The sequence below is a fragment of the Pseudorasbora parva genome, chromosome 18, assembly GCF_024679245.1.
Source record: "Pseudorasbora parva isolate DD20220531a chromosome 18, ASM2467924v1, whole genome shotgun sequence".
NCBI lineage: Eukaryota > Metazoa > Chordata > Actinopteri > Cypriniformes > Gobionidae > Pseudorasbora > Pseudorasbora parva.
The window spans coordinates 43,675,097-43,702,233 of record NC_090189.1 but is presented as its reverse complement, the minus strand read 5'-3'; the positions used below and the strand labels follow the sequence as shown (position 1 = coordinate 43,702,233).

Here is a 27,137-nt window from a genome sequence, read left to right as displayed (position 1 = left end):
CTAATAATACATTTTATTTTATTTATAGCATCTCAAAGTGCTACAAAGGGAGAAAAATAAAGTCGTTAGAGCAATTAAGAATAATAAAAAGCATTGTTCTTAATCAATGGCCCTGATTACTGTAGCGGTCTCGTCTGCTTTCTTCCCCACTGCTGCACAGTAATCATTCCTGAGGTGAAGTCAAATTAAATAAATGACATCGCTAGTCACCCGTTCACACCGCAAGTCCTAATGCTCAGATCTGAGTTTTGGTTTGGCTGTTCACATTACCTTTTAAAATGTGGCCCATATCTGATTCCAGTGAAAAAGAACAATATCAATGACATTAGACACAGCACGCTGTTGGACTAAAGTTCAGGAGGTTATAGAGAGGAGAAGAACGAAAAGAAGGAGAGCAAAATTGGTTATTTTGGCCTTTTGTCACCTTCCTTTGGCACTGAAGCCACGTTCGTCTGTGTCCCCGTTCTTCCATTTCGTGTGCTATTTTTTGCTAAAACGGCAGTTACGGTCGGATCCTTCTAGCGTAGCTTTAATTAAAGTATCTCCTAATGAGGTCTAACACCTCACTCTCCCTCCACTGACTCGCTCCATCGCTGTTCTCCATATCTAGGCAAGTTTTTAATGTTACGGTCTGTGTCTAGGGCTAACTCGCCGGTGCATAATGGGACAAATGTCGACATAGATTGACGTAAAATACGCATCATATCCGCATCAAATCCGCCTTGGTTGTTCACACTGCGACCGCATTGGAAAAAATCTGATCTGGGTCTGATTCAGGACCACATATGTATGTGGTCTAAATCTGATTTGAAAAAATCCGATCTGAGCTAGATTTGAGTGTTTACACTACCTCTGAAGAGATCTGACCTGGTCACTTGACCCCAAAGAAATCAGATATGGGCCACTTTTGCCTGCAGTGTGAACCTGTGTACCAGTGTGCCTGGAGTATGTTTTGCAATTATTCTGTTAGATATATATTTTATAATTTTCTAAAAATGTTCCCATACTTTATATAGTGCTTCTATAAGGAGGTTATCGTTAGTTCAGACTGGTGATGCGAGGCGCAGTGTCAGCTGGGTGTTTTATGCTCTCCACTTCCTGTGAAGTGATGTACGATGTTCCCTTATTCCCTACGCGGTCCGCAGTGCCCTTAGAACTGAACATGTTCACTCCCTTTGGATTAGAGTCTCACTTAAGATGGCGGAAAGCCCTGTGTGTGAAGTCCACGTACGGACAAATGGAACGAGCAGTGAACGACGGGAGCCCGTCAAATGGAACACAGCTACACACACACACACACACACACACAATCACTCACACACTTTGTATCTGTAATTGTGTGAATCTTTTTCTTCACACTTGAGGATTCTCTCTGGGTTTCTTCCGTTTCATGCTCTCTGCACTTCTGTTTTCCTAACCTTCTTTTTCTTCAAGACTTGTCATTTTGGCTGCTTGTGTCCTTTAGCTGTTGTTTCCCTGCTCAAGATCCCGATGGAGGACTGCCAGCTGCTTCAGGAGCTGTGTCGGGCTTGATGTATCTCACCTTGATGAGATGATCAATGGCATCCTCAGTCATGTCATGGTGGATCGTGAGGTATGCCAGAAAAAATGTAGGGGCGTAGCTGACACCGTCAGTGCAGTGGATGATCACCTTAACTGTGTTAAAAAAAGTCTCGAACAGTTTGTCACTCCAGAACACTTGCTAAAAGATCTTGCTTTCTGTGCTTTTCTTGGCCTTGCGGATGAATTTGGCAGCTTGTAGAGGTATCCGCTGATGTCTGAACCTTGCGATGCAGGCGAGCCACAATGCGAGATGTTCCTCTGTAGTAACTCGGCCCTGTGTGAGTAACGGCTTCTCTCAGGTCTTCCTCCCATGGCACTCCCAGCAGCACCCTGAGTTTGGCCTTCACTGCGGCCGCATTCAGGACGTGAGTTATACCCCGCTCCTTCAGTCTCATTCCGTCTTTCGCTATCTCTGCCCCAGAACACAGCCTAGATTAGCCTCACTAAAGAGGATTTACAATGTAGACATATACCCTGTTCATCCACGGTTTATATTAGTGTGAATGTGTTGTAGACTTACTCGTTTCCAGTGAAGATGTTGTTCCAGAGCGCAGTGACAGGTCTATGACGCTGTGTGCAGCCCTTCATTCGCTTCTCTAATGGTAAACACTGCTCTTCTGGAGATGGTTCCTGCTTAGAAGGATTTGGCACAGAACTGCTTGGACCAGAGTCATCTGAATCAAACAGATCCAATTCAGGTTTGGTCTCTGGGACACACGAGGACTCTTTTTGAAATACTTTTTGAAGAAAGCACTCTTCTTCTCTTTTTCAGGAGAAGCATCCGTGCCATCACTGACGTTAACCTCCAGACCTCCTGCAGACACAGGGTCAGTCTCAGGAACGCTTCCATCTGGGACACACAGGGGCTCAGACGGATCCAACGGAAAGCACTCATTTTCTTCTCTTCAGTACTTTCTAAAAAAAGAAGAACCCAAATATGTAATTAGAAACATCACTTACCACAGATCAAAAATGAATTATCAGTCCAACTTGAAAGAAATGTCATTTTTCATTTGTTCTGCACACACAGGGCGGCAGTGGCTCAGTGGTTCATGTAGGTTGTCTACAAACCGAATGGTTGGTGGTTCAATCCCCGGTTCCACTTGAGCAAGACACCTAACCCCAGCTGCTCCCGATGAGCTGGATGGTGCCTTACATGGCTGACATCGCCGTCGGTGTGTGAATGGGTGAATGTGAGGCAAGATGTAAAGCGCTTTGGATGGCCATAGGGTCTGTTAAAAGCGCTATATAAATGCAGTCCATTTACAGTTCAGTAATTTACAGGAGTGACGACCGCATTTACAAAAACGTCACTCCTGAAACCTCACAGTGTGTGTGTGTGTGTGGACATTGTAATGTTGCGTCTTAAATGCTCTGTTGACATTCACCTGTTTTCGGGCTCTTCTTTTTGATCCCTTCCCAGCCGATGCTGACCAGATTCACTCCAGGTTCAGGAGTTGGCTCTGGAACAGCCGGATCCATCCAAAAACGCATTGGGAAGAATCCACTCAGTAGTATTTTCTGAAAAACCAATAACATGTTAAACCACAGATTTGAGCTGAATTATTAGTCTGACTGGAACGACATTTCTGTTTGCATCTTATTCGTTCTGTAAACACACACCGTTCAGTAATTTACGGGAGTGACAACAGCATTTACAAAAATGATACGCAGTCCCGGAACCGAACTGAACAACTAGTTGTTAATGATCAGTGGTGGAGGAAGTACTGAATCTTTGATTGAACCGATTCATTCGAACACTGAATCATTCATTAACACACCATCGCTGTGAGATGCGCTGTGGTTCTGATGTGGAAATGTGATCTGATCTGGAAATGTGATCTGATCTTGGAAATATTTTCGCTGCTGTAATAGAACAGAAGCAGTTTATATCACATCTAAAATGTAAATGACTCATTTTAATTAATTGTTTAAGGAGCGGTCATGAAATCAGTGTCAGGAGCCTTCTTACCGATTTCCTAGTGGCCAGTTTATGTCAGTGCAGATGAGGAGGAGTTATGAGACACTTTGGTCAGATAAATCTCAATCACTTTTATTTGCAAGGAGATATCAAGAAAATTTTTTTCCCCTGTTTAGTGCCAATTTATTGAATCAACAGAAACTTCCAAAAAGCTTGGAGACCAATATGATATATAAAAAAAAAAAAGATTTTTAAATAACAAATTATTTAAAAATAAATCAAAATATTTATATATATATATATATATTAGGGGTGTAACGATACGCGTATTCGTATTGAACCGTTCGGTACGAGGCTTTCGGTTCGGTACGCGGTACGCATTATGTACCGAACGGTTCTTGGACTAATTAATTAGATTTGGAAAATAAAAAAGTATGTGAAATATAATAATATGCGTTCAACAAGGTAGCCCAATAACCAAAACGACATAACAGCCAATGCCCCTGACACCGCCGAAGTGAAAGAAAAAAAACAAAACACCAAATATGTTTTAGGCTGCTCAGTCAGGTGCTCGCTTACTCAGTAGGCTACGTGCTGAATGCTCGTGGCAAAATGGCAATTGCGTTTAACAAACCAGAAATAGAAGATCCTCCAATAACCAACAGGTCTGGTGTTTGGGTGAACTTTGGATTCTCGGTAAGCTATGATGGTGTTGGCAAGATTGATGGATTAAAAAACAACGGCATGTCGCATTTGCTGATGGTACAGCAGCGGGAATAATTCATGTCATGTCAATCAAAGCCGACAACAAGACGATAAAAAGGAGAAACAGCCACAAACTATCCCACAAACTATCCCCGCAGCATTTAGACAGACATTTCCAACTTATTCAAATGGCAAAAGACATCACCGCGGCGAGTGGTCCATTTATAGCCGCGGATATGAGACCTAACGCCCGTTTCACACATACTCCGTCTGCAGTGCGTGTGCGGTGCGTATTTTTTCCGTACCCATGGGATGACAGCTTTAACACCGCACGCGGGTGCTGTCCGTCAGTCTGTTCCAGGAGCGGTGCGTCTGCATCAGTGCACGGATCGTTTTCGTACCGAGTCTATTTTTTGCTGCGCTGCGTTGCTGCATTAAAGTGGTAGAACATTGTTCGCATTAAAATAAACATGTACTGACGCGAAAATCTAGTAATTTTACCACAGATGCATCTCATTTAAAATATACTCTTGTTTCAAAGTCAACACATGGCTTTTTTTTCTCAAGTAAAGCAACAAAACAACACCATACCTGGCATTTAGGTTAAAAAAAATGTGCCATAATGGAGAGCACTCGTACTTTCTTGGAGGTGAAAAGCAAAGTTCTTTTTGACCTGCAGGATTTCTTTTAAAAGGGTGTAAAAACGAAAGAAAAGACGAGAGTCGGCTGTTTGTGAATAGACTATTGTAAGTTTCTAATTTAAAATGTTTGTGATTTAAGGCTATAAACTATGTTTAAATGTTTTGCCACTTGTGTGAGCTAAATCTAAAGTATATAAATATGAATAAATGAATTTAATAAAATGTTGTTTAAATGTAGTAGGCTACGTAACCTGACTTCTATTGAAGAGTAAACAAAGAAAATTGGAATTCTGACGAGGCATGTTCAGTAAAAACTTTTGGATTTTAAATAAAAAATAATGAATAAATGCTGTGTTTGTGGTATGCAACAGCGGATCAGTTGCGGACTGCAAACGCAGCATGTAAAGCACTACAGGGTGTGGGGCTCATGCAACGCACACGCACCGCACGCTAATGTAAAGAGCTAATGTCTTATTCCTGTAACTACATAGAAGATGGGTAAAATCATACAACAACAAAAAATCATACTTTGTTAGTTTTAATAAAAAAATAATTAAAAAAAAGGTAATTTCTGCCAATTTTTTCTTTTTGCTGTATCTAAAACATACCGAACCGTACCGAACCGAACCGTGACACCAGTGTATCGTATCGAACCGAACCGTGAATTTTGTGAACCGTTACACCCCTAATATATATCCGTATTAATATTGTATATACTTCTATTTTCTCAAATGCAAGGCAATTGCAATGCAAGGCCCCTCTGTACTTTCCAAGAAACGGCTGATATTTAAGCTAGTATCACTACAGAAATGTTCAACCAGATTGTCTCACACACACACACACACAATACGGTAAGAAATGAAAGGAGATATTATGCCCCAGTGTTTGTCCTGGACTCATCACTTCAGGTCCCCGGCCTCACTCTGGATGGTCTTCTTGATGCGCAGGAGCGTGGTGGTCTGCCACTGGTGGAGATCAAACCCCTTCACCTGGAGGACGTCAGCACAAGATGTAGAGATCAAAGTGAGCCAGAACTCCTGAGGAAAACCTCCAGGCTCATTGGAAATACGTGACTCTGCGTACCTTTTTACAACACCTGAATTATGAACCTCCAGGTACGTTTACCTGCACTTTTGGGGTGAAGCGTCCACCGGAGGCGCTAAGTGGTCATATGTTTTCTCCATTCCAGATGCGCAACGTGACATCATGACTTCGGGAAAACATACACACGCCAACCTGATCCCACAGAATGAATATTTATAGCCTAATTTGATATTTTGGAGCAACTAACCCCACTCCTACCCTAAACCTACACACTCTTAACAATATAAAACAATATAAAAAATATACAAAAAAGTGTACAGTCCAATGTATTTATTGCAAAAACTGACCAAAACACACACACACACACATGCACTCGTTCATTCATATTTCTAATTCAAATGATACACACGGAAAGTGACGCAATTGGTCACGAGACACACGACAGCCAATGACGTCAAAAGCCACGTTTCCACCGCAGGGACTTTACCCAGGGACTTTGGGTGGTTTTTTATTTTTATTATTATAATAACATGTAATACAGAATGACAACAATATTACATGCCAGGAGGCAGGAAAGCAGTATACCTTTTAAAAAGGTTAATAGTTTTTACAGCTTTCTTATTGGAGGAGTCAGAAATCAAACACGCATACAATTTGAGCTCTTCCAGAAAAAGGTTAAAGAAAGGCTTACAATTACAAACTTTACATTTATGTATAAAATATTTGGCGAGAAACAAAATAAGATTTAATAAATAAAAACATCTGATTGTTCTCTTTCAAATGTATATAACCCAGAATAATATGTTCATATTTCAATGAAATTTCAGGAATTCTATTGGAAAAAATACTCCAAATGTTTTCCACAGATTCTTAGTTCACACACAGTACCAGAACAAACGAGACACACTTTCAGTCTGGAGACCACAGAAGGAGACTTACACCAAAACCCTCAAAAAATACATCTTTGCAGAACACATTTTGTGGGATAGCACCGATGTATCATTTTATAAGAGACTTCTTTTATCTTATTGTACAGAACCCACTCTAGCCCAGTTCATTTCACCTACATGTCTGATCCAATAAAAGATGGCATTGGGTCAAGAGACAGCCTCATTCTGGAACAAACCATGAATACTCCTAATGTTTGACATGGTGGAGAGGCATAGTTTACCAACATACTGTGTCCATTACACTGAGATTTGGCACAATCTGAGAGAGTGTGTTATAAAGCCTTTCAGAAACATCATAACCCCAGAAGGGATAGCATGTTCTCTTGCTGTAACTGGGACTTTATAATGGGACAAAACATCCTCATATTTAAAAGGAATTCCTTGGTCATTAAACAACGGACTCACCAAAAGAATATTATTTTTAGCCCAATTATCTAAATAAATTGATTTATTCTTGTAAAGCAAATCCCTGTTGTGCCAAATTATACAACTGTGGGGAGAAATGATGTTTGTAAATTAAAGACCACGATAGAAGACATTATTTATGAAAGTGAGATAATAAGGAAGGAATTGTGTCAGGATTATAATTACATAAGAGCAAAAAATATAGACTACCTAATTTAGAAAAAACAGCGTTTGGTGTGAAGTTCCATAGGGAGGTGTTGTTTAATCCAATTTATTTTAAATGTGTAGTTGAGGTTGGAGAAGCTCATGAAATCAAGACCACCTTTTTCATAAGAATTCATAACTACAGATTTTTTAATATAATGTTTCTTATTTTTCCATAAGAAATTAAACAAACATTGACCTGCCCTAGAAGTCTGAGCTTCTACATGAAGAGATGTTTCAGAATAAGCCAGACGTGAAGACCCTCTGCTTGAGAAAGGAAAGATCTACCCTTGAGAGAGAAGTCTCTGTGTAGCCACAGATTTAGGGTTTATGGTCTTTTCTATAATCGGAGAGAAGTTATCAACACATCTATTCTTCATATCCTTAGAAACGACTATACCCAAGTAACTGACTTTATCTTTCACTGGGATGCCATCTATATTTGTCAAACAACAACTTTTAATTGAAAATAGTTCACATTTGTGGATATTTAGGTTTATGCCAGAGAGAATAATTGAATGCTTTTAATAGCTGGAGAAACGTGAGCAGAGTTACGTAAAAACAACGGTAGTATCCTCTGCACGTTGACTCAGTGTGATCTCTCTTCCTGCAGTATTAATGCCCTGTCCAGCACTCGCTCTAAGACAGAAAGTAGTTGACCAGCTAATACAAATAAATATGCTGAGGTCGGGCATCATTGCCTAATTCCACGTCATAAATTAAATCTGGTAGATGAGCCCATCTTCAATTTGATAGAACAGTTTGCATTTGCATAAAGTGTTTGAATATCTTTGATAAAGAAAGGACCAAAACCAAACTTTTCTAAGGAGAGAGAAAAAACTTATGTTCAACAGAATCAAAGGCTTTATAAAAGTCTAAAAACTAAATAAAACTGTCCTCTTCAATTAAATCAGAGTAATCAATAAGGTCTAACACCAGTCTAATATTATTGGAGATATGCCTCCCTGATGAGAAACCAGATTGAGATTCATCTATAATAGAGTCTATTACTTTAAGACACATAGCAAATACTAAGGCTAACATTTTGTAGTCATTATTGAGAGGACATATTGGACGCCAATTATCAAGATAAAGAACATCTTTTTTGGGTTTAGGGAGTAATGTAATAAGGCTTTGTGTGAGTGTACGGGGGAGAAAGCCTTCGAAAATACTTTCCCTGAAAACTTGTAAAAGAAAGGGTGCTAATTGTTTTGCAAATAATTTGTAAAACTCGGAGGACAAGCCATCTACTCCTGGAGATTTATTAATTTTAAGACATTTAATAGCTTCAGTGACTTCCTCCAAACTAAGCGGTAGATCACACGTTTCTTTCGATCCCAGCAATTTGACAAAAACTAGGTAATGAACTGAAGAAACCTGTGGCTGTGGCCTGTCAACATTTGTGTGTTTAAAAAAAAATGCTGCAAGCTGAACTGCGATCACACCAAATTTGTCAAAAATCGTGTCTACTAGTTTGACACGTGAACATTGAATCCAGTTGCATGTCCGCAGCAAATTAGACATGCGTAAAAATGGAGCATTTGAAGTGAAAGCAATGCACGTTAAAGGTGCTCCAGGTGAAACGGGTCCTAAAACACTACTCTGACTCTTCATTTAAAAATATAGGGGGGGGGGGGGGGGGGTAAGCATTTGAATATGCTCCAGGGTTTCTACTGGTACAGAGCCATATGCTAATTGCTGAAGTAACCCTTCTGGAACCCTATGGTCTTATGCTATCAGACTTGCAAAGGTACAGAAGGACTGTCAGGGTCAGTGGCAGAATGAGGCACTGTCCAAGTCCAAAGCAGTTAAACCAGACACAAAGGAAAACCAGTCAGATACAAGCAAGAATTGATGTCAAGTTTATTGAGGAACTTTCTTTTGCCCTTGAACCGCCACAGGACCAAGTGTAGCCTTGCCTTCCCACTGAACACCTAGAGAGAAGAAACAAGTTAGAGCACTTATCATAAGCAACCTTAGAAATAGCAAGAGATACTAACCTCCATAGGGAGAAGCAGCAATTCCACCATCAGGACCACATGTTGAGTCACAGCAACCACAAACTTGGTCATTTCCGTCAGCAGCAAACCACCTGAACCAAGACAAAGACACCACCTTCAACATGAGCAAAGTCAGCTTTAAAATAAGATAAAGTGCAACGTACCCATTGGCGAATGAACAGGATTTGTGCTGAGCGTCACTGGGTGCAGAAGCAATAGTTGCCTTCACAACACATGTTATGTAGATCTGCAAGGGATGACAGACACGTCAGAAAACCAAAGAATATGGGAAGAGAAGTCGAATTAACTCATGATATGCGTAGTACATACAGAAGGACTGGAGCTCTCCTGGAACACGAACGCCTCCAGCTGGATCTGGACCTTGTCAACCTGGGACCGAGGCATGAAGCGGGAGCTGGAAGCTGTAGCCTTGGCATCCACAAAGCACCTGAAGACAAAGAGCAACTCAACTATAGAGAAAGTGAGCAACTAGACCCTAGCCATGACTGGTTAAAAAGCAACCAAAACGGTCCTATAGCATCAAGGGCCATGACCTTACCCATGATTCTCAATGAAGGAATATCTTGGAAGGGAGTTCACATCAGGCCCTTGAGTGGCCACACAGCTGTCCACAAACACACGCAGAGGCACATGATTGTACTGCTTCACAGATGCCTCAATGTTAATAATGCCACCCAGGAAATAGATGGATGAAGGTCTCTGACTGGACCAATCATCTACAGAGAAAGAGGGAACATTTTAGAAAAAAAACAAGAATAAGGATTTATTTTTATCAAAAACCTGTACCAACCCATCATAAGCTTCAGGGAGAACACCAAGACTTCTTCACCAACCTCCATTGAGGCATAAGGGACCCATGTTGGCCTCAAGGCATCACTGCTTACATTCTGAAGCCTGTGGTTCATTAAAGGACCCATTAAATGGGCTCCCCGTTGCACAAGAGGAAGTGAAAGTCACAGACCACTTACCTTTGATAGTGGCATTGAACACCAACAACTGCACCCTCGACCCGGGTAATCGGAGTACCTGCAAGAGCCTCAGGGGTGTAGGTAAGAGAGAAGGTGTAGACAAGCTCATCCTCATTCATCTGGAAGAGATTGAAGTAGTTCAAACAACTGTTCCTCACTAAGATGATTGGGTGAACGACCCTTTAAGAAAGGTTTATACCAGCTGCCCTGGCATTGCAAATACAACAGCCATGTGAACTGACACTCCTTGAGGACTTTGGATATCCTCAACTAGAATAAACAGATTCAGGAGTTCTTACCATCTGCACGCTGTTGCAGTCCTGTAACTCATACTCAAAGATGAGCACCTTAGACTGAGAGTCCTGACCAACAACAGGACAGCCGCCTAAAGACAGGCCAGTTGGCTGGATCAAATGACCATTGCTAAACAAGTCCTGCTGGACCTCTACAAGAACCCGGTTCTCTCCGCATTGAACCGCTACGCTGCTGGGAGTCACGGGTTGCCTCAACTGGAAGTTCACCGCCAACTCGCTCTGCACCTCGGGAACAATGGGATACTTCCAATCCAAAGGCTTCACTAGACCCTGCAACAGCTGCTTCTCCTGAAGGCCAAAAGGCTCCTGTGCAAGGCCTCTGGAGGAAGAACCCAAAGGACTCTGAAACTGAGGAGACACTTGCAAAGTGTTCTGGAGCCCTGGAGGAGAAAGGGCAGGACTTCTGGAAGCTGGATCTAATTTTGGCCCCATGCTTCTTGGACTTTGACTGTATCTCAAACTTCCACATGCATTAGGCAGATCAAATGCAAGAATCACAACCACCACTAAGACACCTTTCAGAAACTCCATCATAGCAAACTTTGACACAAATGCCACAACACACACCAGTGCTTGGCTTGGCCATTTTGTACAGCATTGAGTGAAGGTGGCTCCTCCCCTTTTAGTTTAATTGATTACCTTTGATTCTCCTCTGGACCTGTAGAGTTTATCCATCTCTGGCACCCACAGCTCTGCGTTTTGTATGTCTGCGTTTACACTGGCACAAAAAAATCTGATTTTTTTACTCACATCTAACCCAGATCAAAATTTGTTGCATGCATATAAACGCAAAAATATATATTTTTTTGCATCCATTTTGAGCCACTCCCAGATGTGTTTTTAAATCAGATACATATCCGATATCTGGACATCTGACCAACGTCTAAAGATGAATATCTTATTCCCATTGGCAGTCCAAGCCACCACAAGGCCAGAGTAACACATTTGGCCACAAAGATAGCTTTTTGTGTCGTATTATGAAGCAGATGTGCCTGTATAAGCTCACATTAAAATGACGGCTATTTCCAGCCACGAGACGTTATCGATACTCTAGCACCAAGTATCAATATATTTTTTGTATAGGCTACATAGGCCTACCCACAGCTGCGTTCAGTCGCTTCCGTGTTTATCTAAGCGCAGGGCTCCAGACTGTAGCCGAATATACACTAGTGTCTGTGAATATTAAAATGCAAAATACTATTTAATAATTACTGAACTCTTGCATGTTCTGCGTCTCTGAACGACGGGCACTGATCTGTTATTATCTATTGCGCTGATGCACACGAGTGCACACACACACACACACACACGCACACACACGCACAAGCGCGAACAGAAGCACGTGACACTCGCTCGCAGTCTTATTAGCCTTAAAAGCTTAATCTGCCGTCTCACTATATGAGGGCACGAATGCATAAACTGTCACTGTCAGGAAGTCTTTTATTCCTGACATTTTATTTTGAAACTGTAATGATGTCATATCCTTTCCGAGCGCATCACATCATCATTGCCGACTCCGCATTCTGTGGGATGGTGGCTCGCGTGTGCGTAACCTAATCGAACCCCCCACCTATTTGTACACCAATGATTGTACCCAAACTACAATATTAAAGTTTGCTGGAATAACTTCTCCGTGCCCTTCTCTCTGACCGGAGCCCTGAGCCCTGTCAAAGGAAACTGCCAGACCAGTATTATCCCCTTCAGAGTGTCCCACTCTATCATATGGTCCTTCGAGCCGGACCTGACAGCTTTCTGGAGACAATATGGAGCCAGGACAACCATCTGCAGATCCAGCAGTGCGTTCTCGACCCCAGCGGAAGATACAGTAACCATCATCCCTTGCAAACTTTGAAGTTGGGTACACACTGAGAGTCACAGTACTCCCTTCCACCGAAGCTGAGGAACTCGGAGCAGCAGCCCCAGCTCAAGACATCCCAATCCCTGATCCATTTTCACTGCCATCTGTGAGAGCAGAGTCATGTCGATCCTGGATATCTTCTCATCATAGCAGACCGAGATCTCGAGCCAGTGCTGCCTCATCAACCTAGAGGTCCATTGCAGACGGGTTATCCGAGCTACAAAGTGCCATGTTGGAGGAACAGGTCAAGCGGATGGAATTAGCAGAAGTGCAGTGGCAGATCATGGAGCAGACGCTAGTGGACGAGCAGTGTACTCTTCTAGACAAAGAAGCCAGAGATGCCCTCTATGAGAAGGAGGATCTTCTCAGAGAACAAGAACGTCAGAGACTTCGACTGGAGGAGAAAGCAGAGATGGCATACAAGAGTAGAGAGGGTATCACCAGGCATCAGATGTTGCGACGGCGACAGAAAGAGAAAGAGATGGAATTGACGCAAGCGGCTCTTATCACGTCTTTCCTGAAGGAAGAAGGAATTGAGAGTTCCCGTTCCTCCAAGACCCTCAGTGAATGTGAGTACAACCGAATCTATTTGGTCCCTACAATGTCAAGGTGGGCCGATGCACAGAAAAGCGGTGGGGTCTGATTTTAAACGGTGGGGTCTGATGCTAAACCGCTTGGGTACCTCTCCTCGGATGCTGCAGATCCGGATCCCGTCACACCAAATCTACTGTTGATGGGACGCCGTGACGCATCACTCCCACAGGCTGTCTATGCATCTAGTGACCTTCTCAGCAGAAGAAGATGGCGCCACAGCCAGATCCTGGCGGACCATTTCTGGTCCAACTTTATCCGTCATCATCTCCCGGACCTTCAGAAGCAGTCGAAGTGGCACAAGGACACAGACAATCTGGCTGCTGGCCAGGTGGTGATGGTGGTTGATTCACAGCTACCCAGAGCTCAGTGGCCCATCGGGAGAGTGGTGAAGACCTGTTCCGGTTCGGATGGACGAGTCAGGGCAGCTGAAGTTAAGATCAAGGGACAGACCTACCTACGGCCAGTCGTGCGCCTTGTGCGGCTGCCAGCCTGGGAGGATGAAGATGACACCAACTAAGTAGACTTTCCTTTGGGATTCAAATTTATCGCTAAATTTGGGGGCGCTATGTCAGGAAGTCTTTTATTCCTGACATTTTATTTTGAAACTGTAATGATGTCATATCCTTTCTGAGCGCATCGCATCATCATTGCCGACTCCGCATTCTGTGGGATGGTGGCTCGCGTGTGCGTAACCTAATCGAAAACCACACACACACACACACACACACACACACACACACACACACACACACACACACACACACACACACACACACACACACACACACACACACACACACACACACACACACACACACACACACACACACACACACACACACACACACACACACACACACACACACACACACACACACACACACACACACACACACACACACACACACACACACACACACACACACACACACACACACACACACACACACACACACACACACACACACACACACACACACACACACACACACACACACACACACACAACAATATTAAAGTTTGCTGAAATAACTTCTCCGTGCCCTTCTCTCTGACCGGAGCCCTATCAAAGGAAACTGCCAGACCAGTATTATCCCCTTCAGAGTGTCCCACTCTATCATAGTCACTTAATTAGATTTTACCGTTTCATTGGAGAAAACTATCATGTCATGAATACAGACACTTGAAGGTCTTCACGGCAACCTGTCAAAATTAAAGTGCGGTTTAACGTGAAGAAATTAGAAATATATTAGGCTACTGTTGTACAGTAGATTTAGCCATGCCTCTATGTAATAATAATATGTACTACTAATAATAATTATGCCTAGATTGTTGCTTTTACTTGTAAATAACTTATAATCATCATAAAGAATAAACTCATTGAATGCAATTATAAATAACTTTTTTTAAAGTATGGTATTGGTACCGACTACTGGAATTTTGTGACATCCCTAATTACTACTAGTATTAAATTACTACCACTAGTAATATAAATTGGAGATGTTGCTGATATGATCATTCATAGTAGTAGTAATAGTAGAGATTTTTCCTTTTTTTACTATAAATCATTTAGTCACAAATCTGTTCTCTCTAGAAATAAGCATTTTTCAAGCGTACGGCTGTTTGGTAGCTGTATAATACTTATTGTGCATTTTTGCTATTTAAATAAATAGATGAACTGTTAATAAATGAAACACTAATCATCTTTGGCACATTTTATTTACAGAATGATAGAGATATATCATGATTTTCTTGAAATATATCGTGTCAAAGAGTCACTGGTGTTGTGATATAGGTATCGTTGGTAAAATATCATGATAGTGTCAGGAGTTAAGGCCCTTTCACACTGGACGCGATTTTGACGTGCGAATAATTCACGCGATGTTTTTTTTCCCGATCAGTTGTGTGTGTAATGAGCGCTTCCACACCGAACGCGAATGTGCTGAGGCGAAAAAATGACATTTAGTTTTTCCGTTTCAATGTTGATTTTTTTTTTACTCTAGCGGCGACAAAAACGGCTTCAACCAATCACATAAAAGGAAACAAGGGTGACGAAATGTCCAGTTGATGTCACAAGCTATTCAATCAACTTTAACCTTTGCTAGGCATGGCATTTCTCATGAGATTACATCTGTAAGCTGCATAGCTGCAGCTGTGTTTGCCCACTGCATGATACAGACAGCAATAACTTAAAAGTTAGTATAATAAGTTATTACCTTTTATAAATAGTTGATTTTTTTCTTAACATTGTGTCCGCGATTATGGAAAGTGAACGTGTAGCCATCAGTAGGCTACGTCTGTGGCACTGAAATGTTTACATGTGACTCGACTGGAAACACCTGCTCGGATCGATTGATTCCTGAAGTGCGCGGTTTGTCTCGTCAGATGCGCTGCCGTCTCTGGAGAAGATCCTCAAATTGTCCCACAGACTTTAGAAAGTAAGTGCTGAACCGGCCATGATAAAGTTTTAGCTCCTGTTCAAGATTAGCATCCTCCCCTTCAGACTCTGTTCTTTAAGACTGGCTGCACCCAAAACCTTCTTCTCGGTCCTTTAAATAATATGAAAAGCTCGTCTTCACTGAATGATGAAGTGCCCGTGTTTTCTCAGCTGTCGCTGCGAATGTTTTGGAATGTTGGAGCTCTGAAACGTTGCAAATTCGTGTCGCGGCTGATGTTAATGGTTTTGGCGCGAAACAGTCGCTTATTCGTTACGCGTCCGGTGTGAAAGGACCTTTATCCTGTGAGTCCCACCCCTAATAGTTATGTAATACTTGATGTACTGCATATTTGTAAAACTGCTGTGATGATGTTTCGAATACAAAATCTATGGGATTGATGTAAAAAAAAAAAAAAAAAAAAATGCTCTTTTCACTGCAGTTAAAGGTCACTATTTTGAGAGCACAGAAATATGATAGGGAGAACAAAGAAATATAACAAGTCAGATACAAGCAAGAATTGATGTCAGCTTTATTGAGGAACTTTCTTTTGCCCTTGAACCACCACAGGACCAAGTGTAGACTTGCCTTCCCACTGAACACCTAGAGAGAGGAGAGCCAGGTTAGAGCCGTTAAAACGTCAAACGCAACCTTAAGAGCAAAAGTTACTAACCTCCATAGGGAGAAGCAGCAATTCCACCATCAGGACCACATGTTGAGTCACAGCAACCACAAACTTGGTCATTTCCATCAGCAGCAAACCACCTGAACCAAGACAAAGACACCACCTTCAACATGAGCAAAGTCAGCTTTAAAATAAGATAAAGTGCAACGTACCCATTGGCGAATGAACAGGATTTGTGCTGAGCGTCACTGGGTGCAGAAGCAATAGTTGCCTTCACAACACATGTTATGTAGATCTGCAAGGGATGACAGACGTCAGAAAACCAAAGAAGATGCGAAGAGAAGTCGAATTAACTCATGATATGCGTAGTACATACAGAAGGACTGGAGCTCTCCTGGAACACGAACGCCTCCAGCTGGATCTGGACCTTGTCAACCTGGGACCGAGGCATGAAGCGGGAGCTGGAAGCTGTAGCCTTGGCATCCACAAAGCACCTGAAGACAAAGAGCAACTCAACTATAGAGAAAGTGAGCAACTAGACCCTAGCCATGACTGGTTAAAAAGCAACCAAAACGGTCCTATAGCATCAAGGGCCATGACCTTACCCATGATTCTCAATGAAGGAATATCTCGGAAGGGAGTTCACATCAGGCCCTTGAGTGGCCACACAGCTGTCCAAAAACACACGCAGAGGCACATGATTGTACTGCTTCACAGATGCCTCAATGTTAATAATGCCACCCAGGAAATAGAGGGATGAAGGTCTCTGACTGGACCAGTCATCTACAGAGAAAGAGGGAACATTTTAGAAAAAGAACAAGAATAAGGATTTATTTTTATCAAAAACCTGTACCAACCCATCATAAGCTTCAGGGAGAACACCAAGACTTCTTCACCAACCTCCGTTGAGGCATAAGGGACCCATGTTGGCCTCAAGGCATCACTGCTTACATTCTGAAGCCTGTGGTTCATTAAAGGACCCATTAAATGGGCTCCCCGTTGCGCGAGAGGAAGTGAAAGTCACAGACCACTTACCTTTGATAGTGGCATTGAACACCAACTACTGCACCCTCGACCCGGGTAATCGGAGTACCTGCAAGAGCCTCAGGGGTGTAGGTAAGAGAGAAGGTGTAGACAAGCTCATCCTCATTCATCTGGAAGAGATTGAAGTAGTTAAAACAACTGTTCCTCACTAAGATGATTGGGTGAACCACCCCTTTAAGAAAGGTTTATACCAGATGCCCTGGCATTGCAAATACAACAGCCATGTGAACTGACACTCCTTGAGGACTTTGGATATCCTCAACTAGAATAAACAGATTCAGGAGTACTTACCATCTGCACGCTGTTGCAGTCCTGTAACTCATACTCAAAGATGAGCACCTTAGACTGAGAGTCCTGACCAACAACAGGACAGCCGCCTAAAGACAGGCCAGTTGGCTGGATCAAATGACCATTGCTAAACAAGTCCTGCTGAACCTCTACAAGAACCCGGTTCTCTCCGCATTGAACCGCTACGCTGCTGGGAGTCACGGGTTGCCTCAACTGGAAGTTCACCGCCAACTCGCTCTGCACCTCGGGAACAATGGGATACTTCCAATCCAAAGGCTTCACTGGACCCTGCAACAGCTGCTTCTCCTGAAGGCCAAAAGGCTCCTGTGCAAGGCCTCTGGAGGAAGAACCCAAAGGACTCTGAAACTGAGACGACACTTGCAAAGTGTTCCGGAGCCCTGGAGGAGAAAGGGCAGGACTTCTGGAAGCTGGATCTGATTTTGGCCCCATGCTTCTTGGACTTTGACTGTATCTCAAACTTCCCCATGCATTAGGCAGATCAAATGCAACATTCACAACCACCACTAAGACACCTTTCAGAAACTCCATCATAGCAAACTTTGACACAAATGCCACAACACACACCAGTGCTTGGCTTGGCCATTTTGTACAGCATTGAGTGAAGGTGGCTCCTCCCCTTTAGTTTAATTGATTACCTTTGATTCTCCTCTGGACCTGTAGAGTTTATCCATCTCTGGCACCCACAGCTCTGCTTTTTGTATGTCTGCGTTTACACTGGCACAAAAAAATCTGGGCCCGTATTTATCAAACATCTTAGAATTACTCACAAGAACACTGCTAAGAATTGACTTAACGAGTAAAAAAATCTTGGCTCAAAGGTGCGCTTAAAAGTTAGTTATCAAGCGTCCCAATCATATTTTAAGTAAAGTGTAGGACTAGATCTTAAGTGTCAGTCTTAGAGTGGATCACTTAATAGATGTCCTTATTTAAGAATATAAAGATAAATTCACATTGAATGGTGAAATTCCTAAGAGGAGTTTACATTCAATACACATTTGACAATAAAGAGTTTTCAGGAGAATACATTATAATATACACATTTTAAATGAAAGATAAACATGTTTTCATCCATGTAATTAATTTTTTTAAACTGGTGTGCTGTTAAAATGCCTATATATAGCCTAGATTTTTTTTTAATATAATCAGCCACCATGGATTCCAAAAGAAATCTGACATGGCAGGAGAGAGAAACGATCGCTACTGCTTGCTGAATTAGTCGAACAGTGTTTTTTATTTTATTTTATTTTTTTATAAAACCCAACATTAACCAGCGCTGAAAAAGATGATGTCTGCTCTGTCCAAACGATACTGTTTGATGAACTATTTGTCGTCAAACATTTCGAACACATTCTCCCTCTATTGAAAGATTTGCGCACCTCTCTGTCTCCTCAGCGCCATCACTGCCCCTACGATGAGAAAGCATAGTCGCGGATCAAAAAACCGCTCTTCCGTTCCGATTAGAACATCAAACAGGTTCTCCCCACTCAGTGATGCACCCACTGAGGATCCTGTTGAAAGTGCCCTAGTTATTGGCGATTCTATTACACGGAATGTGAAAATAGAGACACCAGCCACCATAGTCACATGTTTACCGGGAGCCAGAGCGCCTGACATCAAAGCAAATTTAAAAGTGCTGGCTAAAGCTAATCGTAAATTCTCTAAGATTATTATTCACGTTGGCACTAATGATGTTCGACTTCGCCAGTCGGAGATCACCAAAATTAACATTAAAGAGGTGTGTAAACTCGCAAGTACGATGTCAAGAGCCGTAGTTTTCTCTGGTCCTCTCCCTGCGAAAAGGAGTGATGAAATAGTTAGCAGATTATCATCACTCAATGGCTGGTTGTCTAAGTGGTGTCTGCAAAATAACATAGGGTTCATAGACAATTGGAAAAGTTTTTGGGGCAGACCTGACCTGTTGAAGATAGACGGCATTCATCCCTCCTGGGCTGGTGCTGCTCTTCTCTCTAGTAATTTGGCACATAGTCTTAGAGCTAAACCTTGACTCACTGGGGCCCAGGTCAGGAAGCAGACAAACTGGCTAAACCAACCGTCTGCTAGCTGTCTCACGTCACCAAAGTCAGCTAAATCCCAGCACATAGAGACTCTTTCACCTAGATATTATCACATAGAGACTGTGTCTGTTCCCCGAATTAGTAAATACAAAAAACCATCAAAACCATTCAACAGTAAAAATTTAATTGATGTCCAACAAATAAACAACAGATATAATACGGATGAACAATTGATAAAGCTCGGGTTGCTGAATATTCGATCCCTTTCGCCAAAAACGTTTGTTGTCAATGATATGATTATAGATCATAACTTAGATGTGCTGTGTTTGACAGAAACCTGGCTAAAACCTGACGATTACATTACTTTAAATGAGTGCACTCCCCGAGATTATTGTTATAAACATGAGCCACGTCTGAAAGGTAAAGGGGGAGGTGTGGCTGTAATTTATAATAATATTTTCAGTATTACTCAGAAGTCTAGTTTCAAATATAATTCCTTTGAAGTTTTGGTGCTTTATGTAACGTTGTGTAGTGTAAATGATAAATTCCGTCTGACATTTGTGTTGGCTACTGTATACAGGCCACCAGGGCACAATACAGACTTTATCAAAGAATTTGCTGGTTTTGTATCGGAGTTAGTATTAGCTGTAGATAAAGTACTAATTGTTGGGGATTTTAATATCCACGTAGACAATGAAAAAGACGCATTGGGATTGGCATTTAGAGACATTCTAAACTCTATTGGAGTTAGACAACACGTATCGGGACCCACTCATCGCCTTAATCATACTTTAGATCTAATAATGTCACATGGAATAAATGTTGATACTGTTAAAATTCTGCAGCAGAGCGATGACATCTCAGATCATTACCTAATATCATGTATACTTAATTTACCTAAGGCTGCAAAGCCATCCCCTCGCTTCAAATATGGCAGGACGATAACCGCTGCGACTAAAGATTGCTTTGTACATAATCTTCCTCATCAGTTCCATCTCCTCAGCATTACAGATAGCCAAGAGGAACTTGATGCTGCAACAGAAACTATTGACTCTCTCTTTACTAGCACTTTAGACATAGTTGCTCCCCGGCGCTTAAAGAAGATTAAAGCAAATAATCCAACGCCGTGGTACAACGAGCACACTCGGGCCCTTAAAACAGCAGCCAGAAAAATGGAGCGCAGCTGGAAGAAAACAAAACTAGAGGTTTTTCGCAATTTGTGGAAAGAGAGCATGATTGCATACAGAAAGGCCATAAAAACTGCTAGATCTGCTTATTTCTCAACTCTTTTAGAAGAAAACAAACACAACCCTAAGTATTTATTCGATACAGTGGCTAAATTATCAAAAAATAAAGCTTCAGCTTCAGATGTTTGTAAACAACACAGCAGTAATGACTTTATGAACTTCTTTACTAGTAAAATTGATAATATTAGGAATAAAATTATAACCATGCAGCCGTCTATTACAGTATCACTTCAGACAGAGCGCTGTAGTGTCACTGAGGAAAAATTACACTCATTCACGACTATAGAAGGAGAAGAACTGGCTAAACTTGTAAAATCATCAAAATCAACAACATGTATGCTTGACCCTATACTGCCTAGGCTATTAAAAGAGATACTTCCAGAGGTCATAGATCCTCTGCTTAATATCATTAATTCATCTTTGACATTAGGATATGTACCGAAAACTTTTAAGTTGGCTATAATTAAACCACTTATTAAAAAAACGCAACTTGATCCTAAAGAATTAGTCAATTACAGGCCAATCTCGAATCTACCGTTTCTATCAAAAATACTAGAAAAGGCCGTGTCTTCACAATTATGTTCTTTTTTAGAAAGAAATGGTATATGTGAGGATTTCCAGTCAGGATTTAGACCGTATCATAGCACTGAGACTGCTCTAATTAGAGTTACAAATGATTTACTCTTATCATCTGATCGTGGTTGTATCTCTCTATTAGTGTTACTCGATCTTAGCGCTGCATTTGATACTATCGATCACAATATTCTTCTGAATAGAATCGAAAATTATGTTGGCGTTAGTGGAACTGCTTTGGCATGGTTTAAATCGTACTTATCTGACCGTTATCAGTTTGTAGCAGTAAATGAAGAGATGTCACACCGATCACAAGTTCAGTATGGGGTACCGCAAGGCTCAGTGTTAGGACCGTTGCTTTTCACCCTGTATCTGCTCCACTGGGAGATATCATTAGAAACATGGCGTTAGTTTTCATTGTTATGCTGACGATACTCAGCTCTATATTTCCTCACGCCCGGATGAAACCTACCAATTCACAAGATTAACAGAAAAAATGCATAGCTGATATAAAAAATTGGATGAATAGTAATTTTCTGCAACTTAATTCAGATAAAACTGAATTTTTAATTATTGGACAGAAAAGCTCCACAAGTAGTAACCGAGAATACTGTCTAACACTAGATGACTGCTCTGTCAAGCCCTCGTCGTCAGTGAGGAACCTGGGTGTGCTCTTTGATACCAATCTTTCATTTGAAAGCCACGTTTCTGGCATCTGTAAAACCGCATTCTATCATCTTAAAAATATATCTAAATTACGGCACATGCTTTCAATGCAAAATGCTGAACAGTTAGTACATGCGTTCATGAGCTCAAGGCTAGATTATTGTAATGCTCTACTGGGTGGTTGCCCTGCTCGCTTAATAAACAAACTCCAGCTAGTCCAAAATGCAGCAGCTAGAGTTCTTACTAGAACCAGGAAGTATGATCATATTAGTCCAGTTCTGTCAACACTGCACTGGCTCCCTATTAAACATCGCATACATTTTAAAATCTTGCTTATTACTTACAAAGCACTAAATAGTTTAGCTCCCCGGTACTTAAGCGAGCTCTTAACGCATTATACCCCATCACGTCGATTGCAGTCTCAAAACTCTGGCCAGTTGATAATACCTAGAATATCTAAATCAACTGCAGGCGGTCGATCATTTTCCTATTTAGCTCCTAAATTGTGGAATAGTCTTCCTAGCATTGTTCGGGAAGCAGACACACTCTGTCAGTTTAAATCTAGACTAAAAACACATCTCTTTACTATGGCATACACATAGAACATTTTTAACTTTCATTATTCAATTCAATTGACTGATTGTTAGGCTGCATTAACTAGGTCAGCCGGAACCGGGAACACTTCCCATAACACCTGATGTACTCGTTACATCATAAAAAGAGTGACATCTACGCTAATGTTAGTCTCTCTGTTTATCCCGAGGTTTATCCCGGATCTGGGCCCTGTCCGGATCGGATGGTGGACCTGCCTGGACATGACCAACGCATCCTGGAGTGTCTGCTGAGCCGTGTCAAATGGTGTCTCCTCCGAATTTGCCTCACTGGCACGACATGCTCAAAACCCGTCTTCAGCGCAATAATTCCGATCTTTCATGTATTCATACTCTTGTGTAATTGACGCCCCATCCTAAATAAATCTGTCTCTTCCGTGATACCCTGAAAATTTTGAATAATCCGATCTAATATGATTTCCGACCTGTAAGGTTGCCAGAATAATAATCTTACACTGTGTGTTAATAGGCCAGAGGAGAACTGGCACCCCGACTGAGTCTGGTTTCTCCAAGGTTTATTTTTCTCCATCATGCCCCGATGGAGTTTTGGTTCCTTGCCACTGTCGCCTTTGGCTTGGCTTGCTCAGTTGGGGACACTAAAAATATGATTAAAGTTATTCAACTTATTATACAAATAAAATATATGAATTAGGTCTTATTTAATTCTATAAACTATAATAGTGATCTGCCAACATTGTCGCTATATGATAATTTAAAATAAGCTGATAACATCACTGTTTACTCCAGTACGACTGTACAACCAAATCTAATTTTGTCGCAATATTATCCTGTTTGACACTGTGAAGCTGCTTTGACACAATCGTGATTGTAAAAGCGCTATATAAATAAAGTTGATTGATTGATTGATCTTTTCGCGATCAATCTTACACCGGTCTTCAGTGAATCGAAGCTTATTTTCTTGCAGAAAGGACGATTTTTTGGCCGCTTTCCAAATTGCGTCACGAAGTGCGCAAGAGATGAACCTCATGAGGATCCCTCTGGAATCCGTCTGCTCCTTCCTTTTGGGACCCAGGCGATGTACTGCTTCTATGCCATCCACAAACTTAGATTTCTCCTCAGGTAACAGAGCTTGACAGATCTTTGTGACTTCCCTCCGGACGTCCTCTGCCTCGGTCTCTCCAACTCCATATAATTTGAGGTTCCATCTCCTAGAATATGCTTCCAATTCGTACACACGCTTATCAATCTGATCGACCGAAGTAGTACACTTATCTACCTTTTGTTCTATGCAGGACTTACGAAATAAAAACAGAATCAGATCCGGAGCCTGAAATAAATTGAACAGGATAAACAGCAGCAGGATGTCCGTCTCTGTGGTGTGTACTGTATTTAGTGGCCTGTAAACATGTGTGCGTTTACAAAAATGGCAGCAGTGATTCCCCCAAGGGGAAGTACTTAGGGAAGTTTGCAAGTGCATGTCAAAGGGGAGTGGAACACAGCATGAGCTGGAGAACAGACACTACAATTAAATACAGAACGTGTCTGTTCAATATAATGATCAAGTCACCATGTGAGTCTCACAGCACTAACTGCAGGGAGTCAGATTACATTTATCATAAAGGAGCTGATGAGCTCTCGTGATGAGAGCTGAGGTTATCTTCAAAACAAGTTCTCAGTCTGGTGCATTTTCAGTTCATGCCTTTAGAAGCTAAACTTTCATAGAAATTAGAGAAGTTAAAACACTTACATTGCTCAGCATTGGTCTGTTTAAATGAATGCCTGCAGCTGCAAGCTGAACTGACGCTGCGCTCTCACCAAAATTGTCAAGAATCATGTCTACCACATGTAGTTTGACGCGTGAACATTTTGAATCCAGTTGCATGTCCGCAGCAAATTGGACATGCTTAAAAAGTGAGCATTTGAAGTGAAAGATGCACGTTAAAGGTGCTCCAGGTGAAACGGGTCCTAAAACACTACTCTGACTCTTCATTTAAAAATATGTATTAAGGTTTAACAGACACATGTGGTTTAGCCAACATACCACCTGGATTATCTTAATTGCAGCTAAATTTAAATTATGAAACTTTGGGGGGGGGGGGGGGGGGGGGGGGGCATTTGAATATGCTCCAGGGGTTCTACTGGTACAGAGCCATATGCTAATTGCTGAAGTAACCCTTCTGGAACCCTATGGTCTTATGCTATCAGACTTGCAAAGGTACAGAAGGACTGTCAGGGTCAGTGGCAGAATGAGGCACTGTCCAAGTCCAAAGCAGTTAAACCAGACACAAAGGAAAACAGTCAGATTCAAGCAAGAATTGATGTCAGCTTTATTGAGGAACTTTCTTTTGCCCTTGAACCACCACAGGACCAAGTGTGGCCTTGCCTTCCCACTGAACACCTAGAGAGAAGAAACAAGTTAGAGCACTTATCATAAGCAACCTTAGAAATAGCAAGAGATACTAACCTCCATAGGGAGAAGCAGCAATTCCACCATCAGGACCACATGTTGAGTCACAGCAACCACAAACTTGGTCATTTCCATCAGCAGCAAACCACCTGAACCAAGACAAAGACACCACCTTCAACATGAGCAAAGTCAGCTTTAAATAAGATAAAGTGCAACGTACCCATTGGCGAATGAACAGGATTTGTGCTGAGCGTCACTGGGTGCAGAAGCAATAGTTGCCTTCACAACACATGTTATGTAGATCTGCAAGGGATGACAGACACGTCAGAAAATCAAAGAAGATGGGAAGAGAAGTCGAATTAACTCATGATATGCGCAGTACATACAGAAGGACTGGAGCTCTCCTGGAACACGAACGCCTCCAGCTGGATCTGGACCTTGTCAACCTGGGACCGAGGCATGAAGCGGGAGCTGGGAAGCTGTAGCCTTGGCATCCACAAAGCACCTGAAGACAAAGAGCAACTCAACTATAGAGAAAGTGAGCAACTAGACCCTAGCCATGACTGGTTAAAAAGCAACCAAAACGGTCCTATAGCATCAAGGGCCATGACCTTACCCATGATTCTCAATGAAGGAATATCTCGGAAGGGAGTTCACATCAGGCCCTTGAGTGGCCACACAGCTGTCCACAAACACACGCAGAGGCACATGATTGTACTGCTTCACAGATGCCTCAATGTTAATAATGCCACCCAGGAAATAGATGGATGAAGGTCTCTGACTGGACCAATCATCTACAGAGAAAGAGGGAACATTTTAGAAAAAAAAACAAGAATAAGGATTTATTTTTATCAAAAACCTGTACCAACCCATCATAAGCTTCAGGGAGAACACCAAGACTTCTTCACCAACCTCCGTTGAGGCATAAGGGACCCATGTTGGCCTCAAGGCATCACTGCTTACATTCTGAAGCCTGTGGTTCATTAAAGGACCCATTAAATGGGCTCCCCGTTGCGCGAGAGGAAGTGAAAGTCACAGACCACTTACCTTTGATAGTGGCATTGAACACCAACAACTGCACCCTCGACCCGGGTAATCGGAGTACCTGCAAGAGCCTCAGGGGTGTAGGTAAGAGAGAAGGTGTAGACAAGCTCATCCTCATTCATCTGGAAGAGATTGAAGTAGTTAAAACAACTGTTCCTCACTAAGATGATTGGGTGAACCACCCCTTTAAGAAAGGTTTATACCAGCTGCCCTGGCATTGCAAATACAACAGCCATGTGAACTGACACTCCTTGAGGACTTTGGATATCCTCAACTAGAATAAACAGATTCAGGAGTACTTACCATCTGCACGCTGTTGCAGTCCTGTAACTCATACTCAAAGATGAGCACCTTAGACTGAGAGTCCTGACCAACAACAGGACAGCCGCCTAAAGACAGGCCAGTTGGCTGGATCAAATGACCATTGCTAAACAAGTCCTGCTGAACCTCTACAAGAACCCGGTTCTCTCCGCATTGAACCGCTACGCTGCTGGGAGTCACGGGTTGCCTCAACTGGAAGTTCACCGCCAACTCGCTCTGCACCTCGGGAACAATGGGATACTTCCAATCCAAAGGCTTCACTGGACCCTGCAACAGCTGCTTCTCCTGAAGGCCAAAAGGCTCCTGTGCAAGGCCTCTGGAGGAAGAACCCAAAGGACTCTGAAACTGAGGAGACACTTGCAAAGTGTTCCGGAGCCCTGGAGGAGAAAGGGCAGGACTTCTGGAAGCTGGATCTGATTTTGGCCCCATGCTTTTTGGACTTTGACTGTATCTCAAACTTCCCCATGCATTAGGCAGATCAAATGCAACAATCACAACCACCACTAAGACACCTTTCAGAAACTCCATCATAGCAAACTTTGACACAAATGCCACAACACACACCACTGCTTGGCTTGGCCATTTTGTACAGCATTGAGTGAAGGTGGCTCCTCCCCTTTTAGTTTAATTGATTACCTTTGATTCTCCTCTGGACCTGTAGAGTTTATCTATCTCTGGCACCCACAGCTCT

At 42.1% G+C, this 27,137-nt stretch overlaps 2 protein-coding genes and 1 pseudogene across 2 annotated transcripts; all 3 read right to left on the bottom strand.

The window, feature by feature from the left end:
- Positions 1-5,729: 5,729 nt before the first annotated feature.
- Positions 5,730-10,531, bottom strand: LOC137046077 (zona pellucida sperm-binding protein 3-like). The gene is made up of 9 exons (XM_067423130.1): positions 10,528-10,531; positions 10,423-10,480; positions 10,245-10,348; positions 9,993-10,170; positions 9,764-9,881; positions 9,598-9,680; positions 9,434-9,525; positions 9,309-9,367; positions 5,730-5,819 (listed from the first exon to the last, which is right to left on the bottom strand). The coding sequence occupies exons 1-9, from the start codon at positions 10,529-10,531 to the stop codon at positions 5,730-5,732; spliced, it is 786 nt and encodes a 261-aa protein (XP_067279231.1).
- Positions 10,532-10,533: 2 nt separating this feature from the next.
- Positions 10,534-12,776, bottom strand: LOC137046076 (uncharacterized). Its single transcript, XM_067423129.1, has 3 exons — positions 12,618-12,776; positions 10,722-11,276; positions 10,534-10,629 (listed from the first exon to the last, which is right to left on the bottom strand). Exons 1-3 carry the CDS (start codon positions 12,774-12,776, stop codon positions 10,534-10,536), a joined length of 810 nt encoding a protein of 269 aa, XP_067279230.1.
- Positions 12,777-25,001: 12,225 nt separating this feature from the next.
- Positions 25,002-26,974, bottom strand: LOC137046075 (zona pellucida sperm-binding protein 3-like; annotated as a pseudogene).
- Positions 26,975-27,137: the final 163 nt, after the last annotated feature.

Excerpts from the sequence above, each read along its gene's own strand:
- LOC137046077 (XM_067423130.1), bottom strand. Across the intron at positions 9,882-9,992 it reads TCCTTCATTGAGAATCATGG|GTGCTTTGTGGATGCCAAGG; the intron begins GTAAGGTCATGG and ends CTTTGTCTTCAG. Across the intron at positions 9,681-9,763 it reads AGGAGAGCTCCAGTCCTTCT|ATCTACATAACATGTGTTGT; the intron begins GTATGTACTACG and ends CATCCCTTGCAG.
- LOC137046076 (XM_067423129.1), bottom strand. The coding sequence starts at position 12,776 with ATGAGGCAGCACTGGCTCGAGATCTCGGTCTGCTATGATGAGAAGATA. Across the intron at positions 11,277-12,617 it reads CTCAGCTTCGGTGGAAGGGA|TTTGCTATGATGGAGTTTCT; the intron begins GTACTGTGACTC and ends TTTGTGTCAAAG. Across the intron at positions 10,630-10,721 it reads ACTGCAACAGCGTGCAGATG|GGCAGCTGGTATAAACCTTT; the intron begins GTAAGAACTCCT and ends TTGCAATGCCAG.